Raw genomic sequence first — 14,911 nt, forward strand, 5'->3', positions numbered from 1 at the left:
TGCATGGCTGTGCACACATTAGCAACCGGGAGCAGTTGGGATCATCAAACCATACATCACTGTGAAAGAATTTGTTGTTTGGCCCATCAAATGGCCCCATTACCAGAGTTGATAATATTTTTAAGATCAATTTTGCAATGCATAGTAATCCTCCATTTCTCTTTCTTTCTCCTCATGTTCTTCTGTGCATCCTGATTACCTTCCATTGGTTGCTTTTGTAGGTAAGTCATGAATTTTTCAACATTACTATCTATCTCTCTGTGTGTCTGTCTGTCCGTCTTGGTGTCTGAGCAGTAATAAAAGGTTGATATACATAGACCTGATAACCCTCTAATTAACTTGAACTGTGTGGTTAAAGAAGCAATGTAGTGCCACTTGATACTGAATTAGTTCCGCCCCTTAATTGTAAATAAGCTTACATTTTGGGAATTTCCTGCACTGGAATCTGAATTTAAGCACAATGCTGCAGACTGAATCATGTTGGGACTTTATTTAGGGCAACCAACTGACATTTTGGTATTTTGGTTACTTTGAGAGTGACCACGGTGGTGTGGCAAGAGCAAGAGGGTTCATGGTTTGAATCCCAGTCTCGGCCCTTCTGTGCAGAGTTTGCTTGTTCTCCCTGTGTTCCCCCTCTCCGGGTGCTCCGGTTTCTTCCCACAGTCCCAAAAGCATGCACATTTGGTTAACTGGTCACTCAACACTGCCCCTACGTTTGAGTGTGTGATTGTCTGTCTTTCTATGTTGGCAGTGCTATTAACTGGCAATTGGGAGAGGTGAGGTACTGGACAAGCTGTATAGAAAATGGTTGTTGCTACTTAAGGCGATGTTGCAAATAGCTAGTCCTGATAAAATTGATTTTTGTAATATCTGTCTTTTCAAATTTAGGAAATTTAAATTCATTTAATTAAGGCTTTGTGTACTTTTGTACAAGGAATAAAGCCCACGTTTAGTTATTTAAATACAGAACCTCTTCTCTAACCAAAATATCAGTGGTTATGTGCTACACTGAACATATGACCCATTTCATGCTCCTCATGCTTAAACAGAGTCAAAAATGCCAGGGTATGACTCAGTTTGTGTGCTGTATTATATTCCATCTCTTCCACACTATTATTAGCATTTTAAGCCCTGCCACTCACACAGAAAGATCAGAAGGTTCAGGTAGTGTCAAGTTCCCGTGGATGGATGGGTGCTTTGAGGCAGACAGCCGTGCTTTATGGCTCCTTGGTTTTGGAGTGGCAGTGTCAGAATGAAGTGTGTCGACACAACAATGATCATTCAGCGCTGCTGATGCAACCCTTGACAGCACACATGCTTGCATTCATGCACATTAACACGTGTGCACATAACAAAAATAAAAAATACCTTGTCCGTGGCTGACCTACAACAATCATGTCAAGTCAGATGAAATTAATACAGCAACAGATTTTGAACAGAAAAAAAGCATTTGTTCTGTTTGTTTTAAACTATTCAAAAGGAAAGTGTAGCCAGGGTCTGTGAATGAACACGTGTATCCTCAGGGGGGGAAAAAAAAAAAGCACTGAAGTGTTGCGGCAGCTTTCTTATACTGTTGAACTTTCCTATGGCGTATCCCTCCTCTTAAATAGGACAGGGGAGAAAGAAGGCGACAAAAAGAGAGAGAGGTTCAAGGACAGAAAGGGGAAATGTGATTGATCTAAAGGGAGATGTGTCTGGCCAGGCTCTCAACTATAGGCCCCCGCCACCACCCCTGTTACAGCCCATAGATCCAGCCGTCCTACCTAAGTCAGGGTGATGGAGGACCTTGTCTGCCTCTGTGCTGCAATGAGAAAAAGGAGGGTGTGTGTGTGTGTGTGTTTGTGTGGGGTGGGTGGGGCATTCCTGGACAAGTCTGGGACTCGGGTGACACAGACAGTAACCTACCAAAGTTGAGGTTTTTGGGGCCAAGCTTAATAATATCATATTTTTTATTTTTTTGCTCTAAGTGCAAATATAATTAAAGTTAAAGGAACGTCCTGATTAATACGAAGAAAATGTCGGCCATGAAAGGCAGTAAATATACAAAAGGTCAAAATCTAGCCTATAATTTCGCATGAAGGTGCTACACTGATTTTCAGGTCATCATTAAGGTGTTTCTAATTTCACCATTTAACATTACAAAGTTGTAACGCTTAAATTCAACCTTGTATTATTCAGACCTGCTCCATCTACACTGAAATAATAGACCACCAGTCTCTTTTTGGTTTGTTTTGTTTTTCAAGCTGAAATACATGAAATATGTCCTAAATGGTCTGCCCTCCTACCACTCGCCATATATCTTGGGGATTCAAGCAATCGTTGACTTCCAGAGTAAGGGTGGGTGTAGCTATGAGTAGGAGTGGATGATCAGTGTTGGGAGAATGTGTTCTTGGACTGTGATGGAGGACATGACTTAACTCATTTAGGTCCTCTCTTAGAATGAATTGAGAAGTGACTTTGTGGGTGGAGTGCTTTACTATGTGAAGGATTAGCAGGAGAAGGCCTTCAGAGCTTCCGACTACCGACTGAAGCAAAGAGACAAGTCAGGTGACCAAAAGATATCACATAGTTTCAGCAATAATTAGGCAAGTCAGAAAAGTGAATGAATGAACAACATTCTTTAAAGTGTGGAGGTTAGAGGAGACCCCTTGCTGGCGAATGATGGTTGACTAAAGACGAAAGGGGTGACTGGAGAGTTTGGAGTGACCGTGGATCCACTCCAATGTGCCTTCTGGCCCTCCCTGAGGACAGAGGGTACTCTGACCACTCTTGGCCAGCCTGTGGACAAACTCAGCAATCCCAGTGAGGCTGATGGGCCTGAACTTCTGCAGTACACTGTAACCCAGGCAACAGTCTAACCACCACATGCTCCCTGAGATTGTTTACAAAATGACGAGTGGCTGAGGTGAGCCTGCTGCTAAATCAGATGTGTTGGCCTCAGCTGAACTGACAGGGGCTTTGTAACAAAAGGTGCTGCCTTTATTCTTCACCCATTTATTTATTTATTTTTTTTTTGGTCCTCTTTTTTGTTATACAATTGGTTATTTGCTGCGCTTAAAGCATAACATTCAGAAATCATAAATCACATCAAGGGGAGTTCAAGCCCCTGTGTTCCTTGCTCTCCCTTGGCCTTTTTGTTTCTTTGCCTATTGTTCTTTTTGCTGTTTTGTTTTGTCCCAAAATGATCCATTATTGCAAGCCCACAAGTCCTTGAGAAATTCAATTTGAGAGATTTGTTTTTATTTGTCCACTGCAAGGGACTGCAGAGACGAAAAATGCAAACATGATATTGGCTGTAGGTTCCAAACCCTGATAGATTGCTTTTGGTCATGATGTACAATGCCAACACTGAATATTGAAAATATCATATTACTTAAATATCATATTTAAGAAGCACAATATTACTTTTCAGCTGTTTTAACTACAAGATAACTAGTTAGAAAGAAGGCGCTCATGGCAGCAGCGTGTCCAAGTTAATCAGCTATGCAGGCCAAGCAGTGTTACCTGTGTCAGCTTAATTGTTATGCTGCTGTTACCTTTAACCATACAAGTCACAGTCACAAAGAAGCAGCCACACATCATTCAGCTTGATGTGTTGCTGATCTTTAAATTGTGCCTCTGCACATATTAAGTCACTGTTTTCCGTGTGTGAGCTTTCATCTGGAGAAGAAGACTTGTTGTTTTTCATGTCATGTCTACCGCATATTAGCCACACAGTTAATTACCAGTCCACATCACACAGGTAAAAGCAAACACATGAATGCTAATTCTCTTCTTCTCCCTGCTGGTGTGCAGCAGAGAAAGACATGCCATGATGTGGGTAAAAGAGACAAGAAACTCTGCAATTTGTGAAAAAGTAGAAGTGCCCCAATTCATAAATGACAGGCTCACCCTGTAAAAATTGTTCTGGAGGCCTTTACATTTTTTTGTTTCAGAATAAAGCTACAGGGCAGAACACTGCCAAAGATTATAAAACAACCAAATACTTTCTTGCTTTTTCTATGGAGATCAGATGTTCTATCAATAACAGCCCATGAGGTGAAGCACAGTGATGCAAAATGTCAAATTTATGCTTATTAAAAAAATGGCACAAGCTATTAGACATTTTGTCCTTTAGTGGGTTTAGTGGCAACTTTATCTGAGCAAGAACTAGCATCTTCACTACTTCTGCCTCCTGTCCATAAGGTATTTAAAGATATTTAAAAGGTATTTAGAAGAGTCTGCAGACAGCGAAAAGGGGAGACACTAAGAATATGCAAGTATAAACAATACAGAGCATTGCTCATTGGAAAGGAGTGGTCGGCTGCAAGAATTATTAGGTTGAGATAGCTCTCCATTGTTAATGGAGGAGTAGAACATCTGGTGCTGGCAAATTAGCAGTTTAAACTGAAATATTGCTTGCTGTCAATCAGCATTCTAAATATAGGTTGTGGATGTACATTGTTTTTCCTCAGTTCATCACTTCACATTTTTTCTGTATGCGGTTAACAAGACGAAAGGGAAAGGTTTACAGAGAATGTAATCTCAAATACCTCATAGCTGACGCCTGCTCCACAGCTCTGGCTTGGTAGTTTAAATTCTATAACCCCTTTTCACATTTTTTAGCTATACTGTAGTGTTAAACCTGACATGTTCAGGCTTGCAAAGGAAGTCGTGCCATTTGATAGCACACCTTAATGGCAAAACACATCGACATCATGTTGTATGTTATTTCATGTTGTAAGCAGAAATGTGTTGGAGTGGTGTGGAATTGATGCACAGTGTCTGTACAGTCTGTGAAAGGATAGCGAGTAGGGGGGATGGGGAGCCCGCTTTTACCTGAGCAGGCATTTGGTAAGGTAAGGAAAAACTGTTTGAATGCTCTCAACCCTTACAGAACATTAGTGTTTGGCTGATGAAACACTAAGAGCTAAAAATACACACCTTTCCTGTGCTAACAAGCCATGAATGTTGTTTCTGGCATCAAGACAGAAGGAGGTATTTAACAGCAGACATGTTGCTAATTTGGTCCCCTTTGGTTCCGATAGCTTTGGGGCATCCTATCTTGTTGTATACAGATCTCACCTATCTATTCATAGTGACAACAATGCTGTTTGTAAACATAAGTTACAACTACAGTAACAGTACAAAAAACATAAATCTCCATTGTCTGGTTCTTACAGTTTTCGTAACTGCCTTCAGTTGGTCTCTTTAAGTCAGTTCCTACAAATTATGTTTAAATTGTACTTACCTGTTTTCACAAATATGTTATGGTTTCAGGTGTAATGGCTGCTTGGATTATGTTCAAATTGAAGGTCTTTGGAGTGAATTTAGGGAGGTGGTCAGGATGGTTGACAGGCGTTCAAACATCCTGAGTTCCGTCTGCGGTGTGGAGTACGCAACAAATAGTAAAGGTCTGAATCACTTTGAGCTTTTTCTGTATAAAACCAAAGCCGTGATCTGTGAGTGCCTAAACACAGTCATGGAAAAGTTTTATGATGCTATATTTGCTAGGCACATTTGGAACAAGAGCTAGTCAAGTTCTCCTACATGTATCATGCATCGTGCTATATAATTTTTTTTGTTTCTCAACTATTTCCAAAAGTCGAACAGATGGTTGATCTAGTAGTCATTCAACTCTGTTTATATGAACTTCATCGTCTCTGAATTTCAGAATGCTACCTCATATATTGAAACATTTATTCACAATCATATGAGATGTATAGTCATAGGACATTGTAACCCCCAATCTTTCACCTTTCACCATATTATTTCCCAATGGAGAGGCGAATGGGTCCAAAGAGCAATCTGGACGGGCAGATTGTCGAGCTTGGGTGGTTCATATTGGCATAGCAACCTTCTCCCATCCCACCATCCCCCCAACAGTGCCAGATTCTCCCTTCAGTCTTTCTCAAACGCACTGAATTATTAGCTTGAGACTTGGGTGCAGACCACGATTTAGGAGGGCTTTTTCTGTGCATTACAGACACGAATATGAATATCATTATCTACTGACATCAGGACACAAGGCAGATTAAAACACGATTATCCGGCTTGTTGTTATTGTTTCAGGCAAGACATTTGAACTAAAATTTGAAGATAAGAGAGCTGAAATCATTTACATCCAGCTGTGCTGTTTGTTTACATGTCTTGGGGTTTCATGGGCCTAGTTAGAATTTGTGTACATGAGTTGTTTTTGAATCCCAGTAATTGCCATCCTCCTCTGTGTTTATGACTATACAGTATTAAAATAATGACAAGAGGTCTCACATTCCCACTTACAGGCTGTAGAGACACATTTCAGCTTGTGTGAGTGAAATAAGAGAAAACTAGAAGTCATATGCATGTGATCATAAATCTGTAATGCATAACTCATAACACAGCCTTTAAAGAAATGCTTATATTATGTAACCCAGAGGACCGTGGCTCTCTGATACTACACATCATTATGAGACAGTCTGATAATTTACACTGAAAGACTGGTTCAGTTGTGGGACATTTGGGTGGAAGTCTTTATTTTTCCTCAGTGTTATGAGTTGATTCAGGCTAGCAGTTTTCTCTCTGACTTTGCCTCTTTGTTACCGTTTTCTTTCTCAACTCTGCCATGCGCGCCATCAGCTCTCTCACAGACAGGCAGGTGACAAAGGTAATCTCAGAGCCTTTGACAGGGTGTCAGCAGCAAAGGCAGAGCCCTTTAAACATGCCCTGTCTAAGTTAATGGCACACTCTGAAGGGAGAAAATTGATAGCCCAAGAGGCGGAGGAGTGTGTAGACAGCCTAAAGCACGAAGACACACATGAGTCATCATGTGATTTTTACTTGTGTTGTTCTGACATGGGCCACAGCAGGTATCTTGGATATTGCTCTCCTGACGGCTACAAAGACACAAATGCTTTCATGCTCATTTTTTAAAACTACAGCTTGCAAAAAAAGAAAAAAAAAAAGAAAAGAAGTGATGATTACTGTTACTTCTGCTGTTAGACAGCACGAGTGCAGCCTGGACACAGTGAGAAACAACAGTAATGTTTCAGCCAATCAATCGTAGGTAACCAACTGGAGTGATTTAATGATCTGTGTGCATGTTTATGTGTGTGTGTGTGCTAGCATATGCGTGTGTGTGTTCTGACAAACAGCTGCGATAGCCTCTACGTCCGTCCTCACCAATGTTCATACCTCTATACTGATTTTGAACAAGTGGGTGCAAAGTACTGTGACTGCCCCTCAGGCATTCTATTTATTTGTTTATTTGTCTACATTCATTTCTCCTGTTCCTGGCAGGGGCTGGGGAGGGTAATTACTGGTGTGGAACAGCAGGAGAAGAAGCCAATTTAAGTGTGGGCACCAGTGAGGTGTGAGGCTAGCCCCGAGAGGCTTCGGCTCCCCACCTATTCCATTTAGGCCTAGAAGAGAAGAGGGGCCACTGGGGCAAGCCACAGTATGGGATTAGACACAGCATTTGGACACACACACAATCTCCCCATCTCTCCCTTTCCAAATCAATAAATAATAACACTGGGACAAAAATGTTCTATCTAACAATATATTTGAGTGAGAAGATATTTTATATTGTTTCATAAAGAAGGCTCAAAGTCATTAGCTCACCATGCTGCCTGAAAATTTAAGTCATTACACTTTTAACATGTGTTAACAAAATAAACCTCTGAGACTGAAGGGTATTTGAAATCCATCTTGGGTTTGTTACCTGCTTTTTTCTATGATGCTGAGCATTATAACAGCTTAAAAGCTTAACACACCAAGCCACACACACCAAAATGACAATAGTAGCTTCACTGTTTTAAATGGACAGAAGTATGAAAAATAGGTACTGTGTGTGAGAAATAAGGTGTTAGGAAAAAAAAACTTTAATGTACCTATCACAACCCTCCTCAGAAGCCTTGCACAAGGTCATGGAAATCATGAGTTTATCCCTCCAGAGGAACAGGTGCAAAAGTCTGGACTATGGAAAACTGAAACTTTTTCAGTGATAGCTCCATTCCAACACCTGCTATGAAATCTTATCACCTTCCTTCCGATTTTTTCATACAACACAACAACTCTTAGGGTGCTTCTCAGAGCCATGGGCGATGAATGCACGAGAAAAAATATTGTCTTTTTTGTCGACACCTTACCCATATTAAGGTGTCAAATTAAGACGTTAAATTTAAAAACTGCTTGTACAGTCTCCTCACTCACGGAGCCCAGAAGGCATAATGCCAGTGACATTAATAAGCCTAAGTAACTACATCTTCTTTACCTTCTCTCCCAGATGTTTACTGGTTCCACATTTCTCTCAGCTGACATTGGCCATATCTCATCAGAAACCTCACAAATAATAGACCATACGCTTACCACATTTTTTTTTCTTCTGTCAGTATTTTGTCCTTATTCTGCCACATCCAGCACAATCCAACACACAGTTCCACAAAGGATTATTTTGATGAGTATTTCCAAGTACATAGCCTATAGCTAAGCTTCTGTTTGAGGGGATGACACTTGATGAGGATAGCATGCATGAACAAATAAAATAAAAATGCTTGAATATGAAATTAAATCCATGTACAACATCAACACAAGGCGCCACATGGATCACTAGAAAGGACAAAGTAATTGCTGGGATAGAGAGACATTGACGAAGAGTTGGACACAGATTTAAATCAAACAGCAAATCATTGTAATGTACGCAGTATGGCCATAGTTTATCACACATGAAAGTTCTTTCATTGTGTAACTCCAACGCTGATGACAGGTTCAGCAAACATCCTTATCCTGTTATTGTGCATGCTTTTCAAATGTTCAATATATTTAAGCACAACCTCAGGCCATATCAGTTTATTTGTTTTGCTGGATTCGTGGAAACCAGCAGGTGACTGCAAGAATGAAAAGCACAAAACAAAAAATTAACAAAATAAAATACAGACTTTCCTTTTTCAATGAAAGTATGTCATTTTTAGTACAGGATGCTCTGATCTTATGTAACTATTCATCAGTTTATCAATGCCAGTCATCAGTGTTATGTCTTTGACCCAAATAGTTTTGCATCCCCTTTCCAACAGGTTTACTAAAACAATCATTTGAAATCAGAATTTAAATCACTGTCATTTTTTTGCCATGTACAAACCCAGCCAAGCTCCATCACTGTGTCCTCTCTCTCTCTCTCTCTCTCATTCACAAACACATACAAACATCCACATGGCCCACGGCCATATGTAAGCTGTTCTATACAGCCTCTTCTGCGCTCCAGTGGCCATGAATTGGACGATCTTTCTCTGTTTTTCCTTTATCTTCCACCTCGCTGTGGATGACACACAGACTACCCCTACTCAAGGTCTGCCGAGTGCTGACTTAGCTTGCTGCTGCTGATGTTTATACCTCATCTCCACAGGACTCATCTGAGGTCAATTTTATCTCCTGTACTAAAGAGTTGCTTGAGGCCATTCACAAGTGCATGCACAGTGCAGGCTTCCTCAGTAATTGCAACCTGTCGTCTTTTTGATGCTCAAAGAATTACCGGCTTTGACAGAGGCCCCTATAGAAAATAGTCTGAACATATCGAATGTCAGTCGTCGTTAACAACTTTTAAATGAACTGTTCTCTCATCTGCACACATGTATCTGTGAAAACTATCACACAATTTGTCAAAGTTACATGTACGAGACAGCCCTGGGCAATTTAGACTCCCTTCCTGATTGAAATTGACTCGAGTCCTTTTCCTGACTATACCAATACTTCTGCTTTAATTGCAGTAATATATTGGTGTGTCATGGTAATCGCATTACATTTGACTAACAAATGGCCTCTGAGCCTGCCCTCATCCATATTCTCCAATACCCCAAAAGTGACATTAATCAATCAGCTGATCCATACTCACCCATGCTCTGTAAAGCTTTGCCTCATTCGTCTCTGTCTTCTTTCTGTCTCAAATTTTTCCCTCTCTTTTTGGCTCTCTAACTCTTTCCTTTGACTCATCTTTTGTCATTCTTAATCATCTGCCATTACATCTCCCTCACCATCGATGTTCATGTGTGGGTCCGCCATCTCCGCAGTTGGCTGCTTTATTATGATTTTGTGGTGCCATATGTTGGCTCGGGGCTCGTCCTTAAAGCTCATCTTGCTTTGTGTTTTTGTCTTCTGATGTTTGCTCTTTTCTCTTAATCTAAAATGCTAACATACACCACTGCCATGAAGGGTTCCTTTTCTTCTGGCCTTTCATCGTACACTTGCTGCAGCAGTAATAGGAGCAACCAAGGGACATCTCTAACCATATGCACGTACTCATGCTGATAGAAATTGTTGTTTTGGGATAACAAGGTTTACCATACTGCTCTCCCCAGAGCAGTATGGTAAACCTATGGATCTATTCTATCTGAAAGATTTTATAATCCTTGGTTTTCTCCAGTCATCACCCATTGCGGTGTTTGTGTTCTTTGTAGCTACTGTGTGTTGATAAGTAAATTCTATCTGATGTAATTAGATTCCTGTCTCTGTCTTCTTCCCCCTGGCTAATTTTAGAAAACATGCTGGGAAACTACAGTAAAGCAAGTCTGTTTCAAAAAAGAATGCACACTACTTTTTAAACCATTTAATGCCTTGCATTTACATGCAGTATTCTCTTAATGTGTACCTACTGGGAGGGGAATTTCAGTAGCAAACTTGTAACTTTCCTGCCATAGAAAGCAGAGATGCTAAGATCAACAAAATATCACTGGATGCGATCATATCCAGATTTTGTTCTGGACTCAGTTTACTGATCTCCTTAGAAACTTGATATGTTATTTCACCTTGTTGCAACATCTACTTCATCACACTATTTCATCTTTGTAATTTGAGCTCCTCTACCTCTCTTTATCCTTCTTAGGTGGGTTGTTAAACAGTTCCCACATCCTAAAATTTAAGGAGCACAGATGGCCCCAATGCAGTGGCAAACTTTGCAAAATGAAGTTAAAATATATTTACTAAAAACTTATGTCAAAAAATTGGCAGCAGGCTTGAGCACATATTAAAAAAAGAAAGAAAGAAAAGAAAAGAAAAGACATTTTGCTTCTCTTGAGATGATGTCCATATTGTTTGAAAACACATCTCGTCATTCAGTGAACATTTGGATTGTTGTATTGATCTCCAGATTGACGTGTTTGATGGCAGTTTGCAGATGGAATGAATGAATGAATAAATAAATAAATTGTTTAAGCTTCTTCAAATGGTTGTCATCACTGTACTTTATCTCCTCTCATATGCACTGCAATAGACATTAATGTAAACAATATTGAAGATCAATAATTGGTCAAGGGTGCTGCGTTTTATACAAACGCATAGCAAACGACTGGCCTTGCTTGTAGTAATGTGTAGGTCAGAAGCCCCAGACTGATACAGGCAAATCCCAATGCACTGCTGTGTTTCACTCACTCCTATTCTTGATGCGTTTGTAATGTTAGTAATGATATTAGTATAGCCGTATGAGTCAGGAGTCATTCCACTTGGACCTCAGTAACATCGCTCCCAGCAAATATACAATTCCTAACTACTGAACTGTATGTATTATTGTTGATATTCCAATATACATGCAAAATATTGGCCGTATCGGTAAATACGATGATAAAGTTTCTGCCGAATCTGGAAAGTCCCATTCTTTATAGTTTATGACATTAAGTTTAAAGCGGGTGAGTTTCATACTTACAGGGAACTGTGCTTCTATTTGAACAAAGGAGGGAAAATACAGAAAAGAGGTTAGAAGGGGTTGAATCCAGAGGAGAAATGAGGAAGAAAGAGATTCTGTAGATCCTGTGGACAGAAAACTGAGAGAGGTTTTAATAAGGAGGTGTAAATGAACGAGTGAGTGAGAGGTGAAGACTGAAAGAAAGCAACAAAGTGCTGCAGACTGCTTGTTGGAGGCGCTCGTTCTCTCTCTCTCTCTCTCTCTCTCTCTCTCTCTCCATCCAACCTCTTTAATCATTTCTTTTTTTGTGGAACTGGCCTTAGGCCTTGTGTGATGCTGCTCACCTTTACTCAAACAGGTCAGTCAGAGGGACTGCCTACCACTGATGAAATATAAGCTCAGGGAATCACTGAAAGACACTGAGATCAGCATTCACAGCACATAGAAGGAGGTGAAAAGATGAGAAAATGCAGGAGGAAAAAAAAAATTCTTGTGACCTGCCATCTTGCTGTTTTTGAGAGACGAGCTAATGAAGTTATGTTCTGTTAACAGGTATTTTCCTGGTCCACTGAAAGTGCCTTTCATGGTGTTTGTTGCATTTATTTGGTGAGAATAGCATCCAGCATGTTTTGATTTCTTTTCTATGCTCCATTTCATGGTTACAAACACATGTTTGAAGCTGCCACAATGATTTTAGGCAGTGTCACCCTGCCATTTTTTTTTTCATGACACTTCACTTGACACATAGAGCCTCTCTTTTTCAAATCTTCCTTTGTGAAATCGCAACAAGGCAAGGAAGAGCAAGAATTGCACAGACGCACTGTCAGCTAGAATTCAGGAAAAAAAAAAAGCATCAGGTCTTCGAGTTGTCAAGTTGAGAGAAGAAAGCATCATCTTTCTGTTGGTTCCAATGCACTTTGTATATCTTTTCCTTTTTCTTTTTCTTGTTTTGTTTTGGGTTTTTTTAAATACTATCTCCATGTCGTCTTAAGGGAGCAAAATAACAAGACATTCTGGCCACAAAGAGTCCGGGTTCCGAGGCTCACAGCATCACAGCAAGTTTCACGCTAATCAAAGAAAGCCAGTGGAAAGTCTTGTGTTTAGTTGTGTGTTCTTTTTTTTTTTTCATGACTTTCTATGGGCTTATAAACCAGCATTTCAGGATCCCACAAACCCTTGTGTACATAAGCATTTCACACTTCCCATGTGAATTATTTGATCACAAGTAGCATTTTTAAGTAATTTGCCCTTTCTGGGGCATGTTTTCTTAAAGAGTGCTAAACATTTAAGTTTTAGGACCACATCTGGCACCATTTTAACAACTGATTCACAGTTTAAATCAAACCTCACCTTTAAATCATGTTAAAGCCAATTACCTAATTGGAAGAGCAAGGGGGCACTGGTGTTGGCCCATTCTTTATGTTACACAATGGCCCTGCATTGGAGGAACTGAAGCACTGTAGCTATGATGAGAACATTTCAACATTTGAATCCTAAATCACTTTTAAAAGATTGCATTCTTTTTATGATTTTGGCTCTTCTGTTTTCCCCTCACCTACACTGGAGTTCTGCTTTCTGTGTGTTTTTATTCTTTCTGTATTTTTGAATGGACTGTATACTGTTCCCGCTACTGGTGTACAGTATGTGTGAGTATAACATTAACTATATGACAAATGGCAGGCAGTAAATAAACCATTAAGGAATAAATAAGCTGAGAAGGAAGTAAATACAAGAATATATTCTTGAGGTAAGATTCTATTTCTCCAGAACAACATGTTGGCTTTTATACTCTGTTTCACTTTTCAACAAGTGGTCAATGTGCCCGACCTGATTCTCCTTTCATACACTGACAGAATGCCCCCCTTACCACCAAGAGCCGAATCCATATCCTTACAGTGCTGTGAGAGAGTTTGTGCAGTCGATCAGTCTTCCCCAGAACAGGCAGAGTCAAGTGCCTTACTGCTGCCATTCTATTCTTGCATTGTTTATATTTTATTCTCAGTATCTTTGTTTATTCTTCAGAAAATATTAGTTTTTGGCAATCACTTCCTTGTCATATGTATGCATTTGATTATTTGTGGAAATAGTATAAGTGTCAGATAAACAGACCGTCCCTGTCTTTATTCATTGGTCTGTTTGATGTCTTGTTTTGGACCAACTCAGAACAGCGGTGTATACTGGTGTATAAGATAAGATAAGTTTTATTTGTCACACACACATCATACACAGTACAATGTGCAGTGAAATTCTTTTTGTCCCTGCTACCAAAAATAAGTAAAGAAAATGAATAAAATTAAATATGATTAAAGATACTAGTATACTATACTTTATAGTCATATGAACCACAATGACTGATTTGCAGACTCCTGTACCAGTGATTTTCCAACAACCACACACAAACTCTTTCTGCCTCCCTTGTTGTCTTGGTTGTATTGCAGGACTGTGGAAGTTCCCTTGGATTTTTTGCGGTTGTAATGTCTATATTAGGAAACAGAACAGAAAATTCTAAATCCAAAAATCTATTGCTGTATGTCTGTTCTGAATTTAAATAATGATCTGGTATATCCCATCGTTAGCTGCAGCAAAACTAAAACAGCATCTAAATCTGATCAGTATTGGGGACATTTTGGATGAGTTTAGGTGGCTCATGATTTCTGAGAGTGTATGGACCTCCTTTACAAAAACAGTTGTTTTTAACCCAATTTTTTTTCTTTTTTTTCCCTAATCAAATGGCATGGTAAGCTCCGCATATAGCAGGGCATGCTTGGGACAGCTCCTATTAATAATTGCATAGTTACCCTATGTGATTCAGAGATAAAGGGCGTCTAATCATTTTTCGCATTATGCTAATACCATGCAGCACATTATGGGAGAGTGATAAAATTCCTGGTAAGCCTTGCTAATCCGCCCTAGTGCTAAAATAATGATTGCTTTTTGTCTGCTGTTGAGAAAGTGGTCCACATCATGTGGGTCATGCACTGCCTGAAAAATGTGTATCTGCAGGCGTCATTCTAATACCTCTCTCCCCCACCTCCCTTTCTCTCTCTCTTTCTGTCTCTCTCCCTCTCCCCCTTTCTCTGTTGCCCTCTCTCTCTCTCTCTCTCTCTCCCTCTCTCTCCCTGCATCTTGCAATAAAAGCTTATTTGCCACTCTAAGTGAGCCTTGGGCATTTCTGTTAACAAACAGTGTATGGACAGATGTGTGCTTGCACACATATGAACATGCACTCACATACAAACACAGGCGTTGCTCTTCTCTCTCTCTCTCTCTCTCACCCCATCC

At 39.9% G+C, this 14,911-nt stretch overlaps 1 protein-coding gene across 3 annotated transcripts in view; it reads left to right on the forward strand.

Moving 5' to 3' along the window:
• Positions 1–14,911, forward strand: part of ctnna2 (catenin (cadherin-associated protein), alpha 2) — a 288,411-nt gene that overhangs the window by 134,985 nt on the left and 138,515 nt on the right. The window contains exon 8 of one of the 3 annotated variants that reach the window (XM_046414573.1): positions 7,258–7,450. The exons of 1 other annotated variant lie outside the window; for it this stretch is intronic. In XM_046414573.1, the coding sequence (XP_046270529.1) occupies positions 7,258–7,311 (54 nt within the window). In that variant the 3' untranslated portion in view covers positions 7,312–7,450. Of the gene's footprint in view, positions 1–221; positions 317–7,257; positions 7,451–14,911 lie in introns of those variants that run through there. One more of the 3 variants, XM_046414564.1, reaches the window with a different exon arrangement.

The sequence above is a fragment of the Scatophagus argus genome, chromosome 2 (genome assembly GCF_020382885.2).
Source record: "Scatophagus argus isolate fScaArg1 chromosome 2, fScaArg1.pri, whole genome shotgun sequence".
Classification (NCBI taxonomy): domain Eukaryota; kingdom Metazoa; phylum Chordata; class Actinopteri; family Scatophagidae; genus Scatophagus; species Scatophagus argus.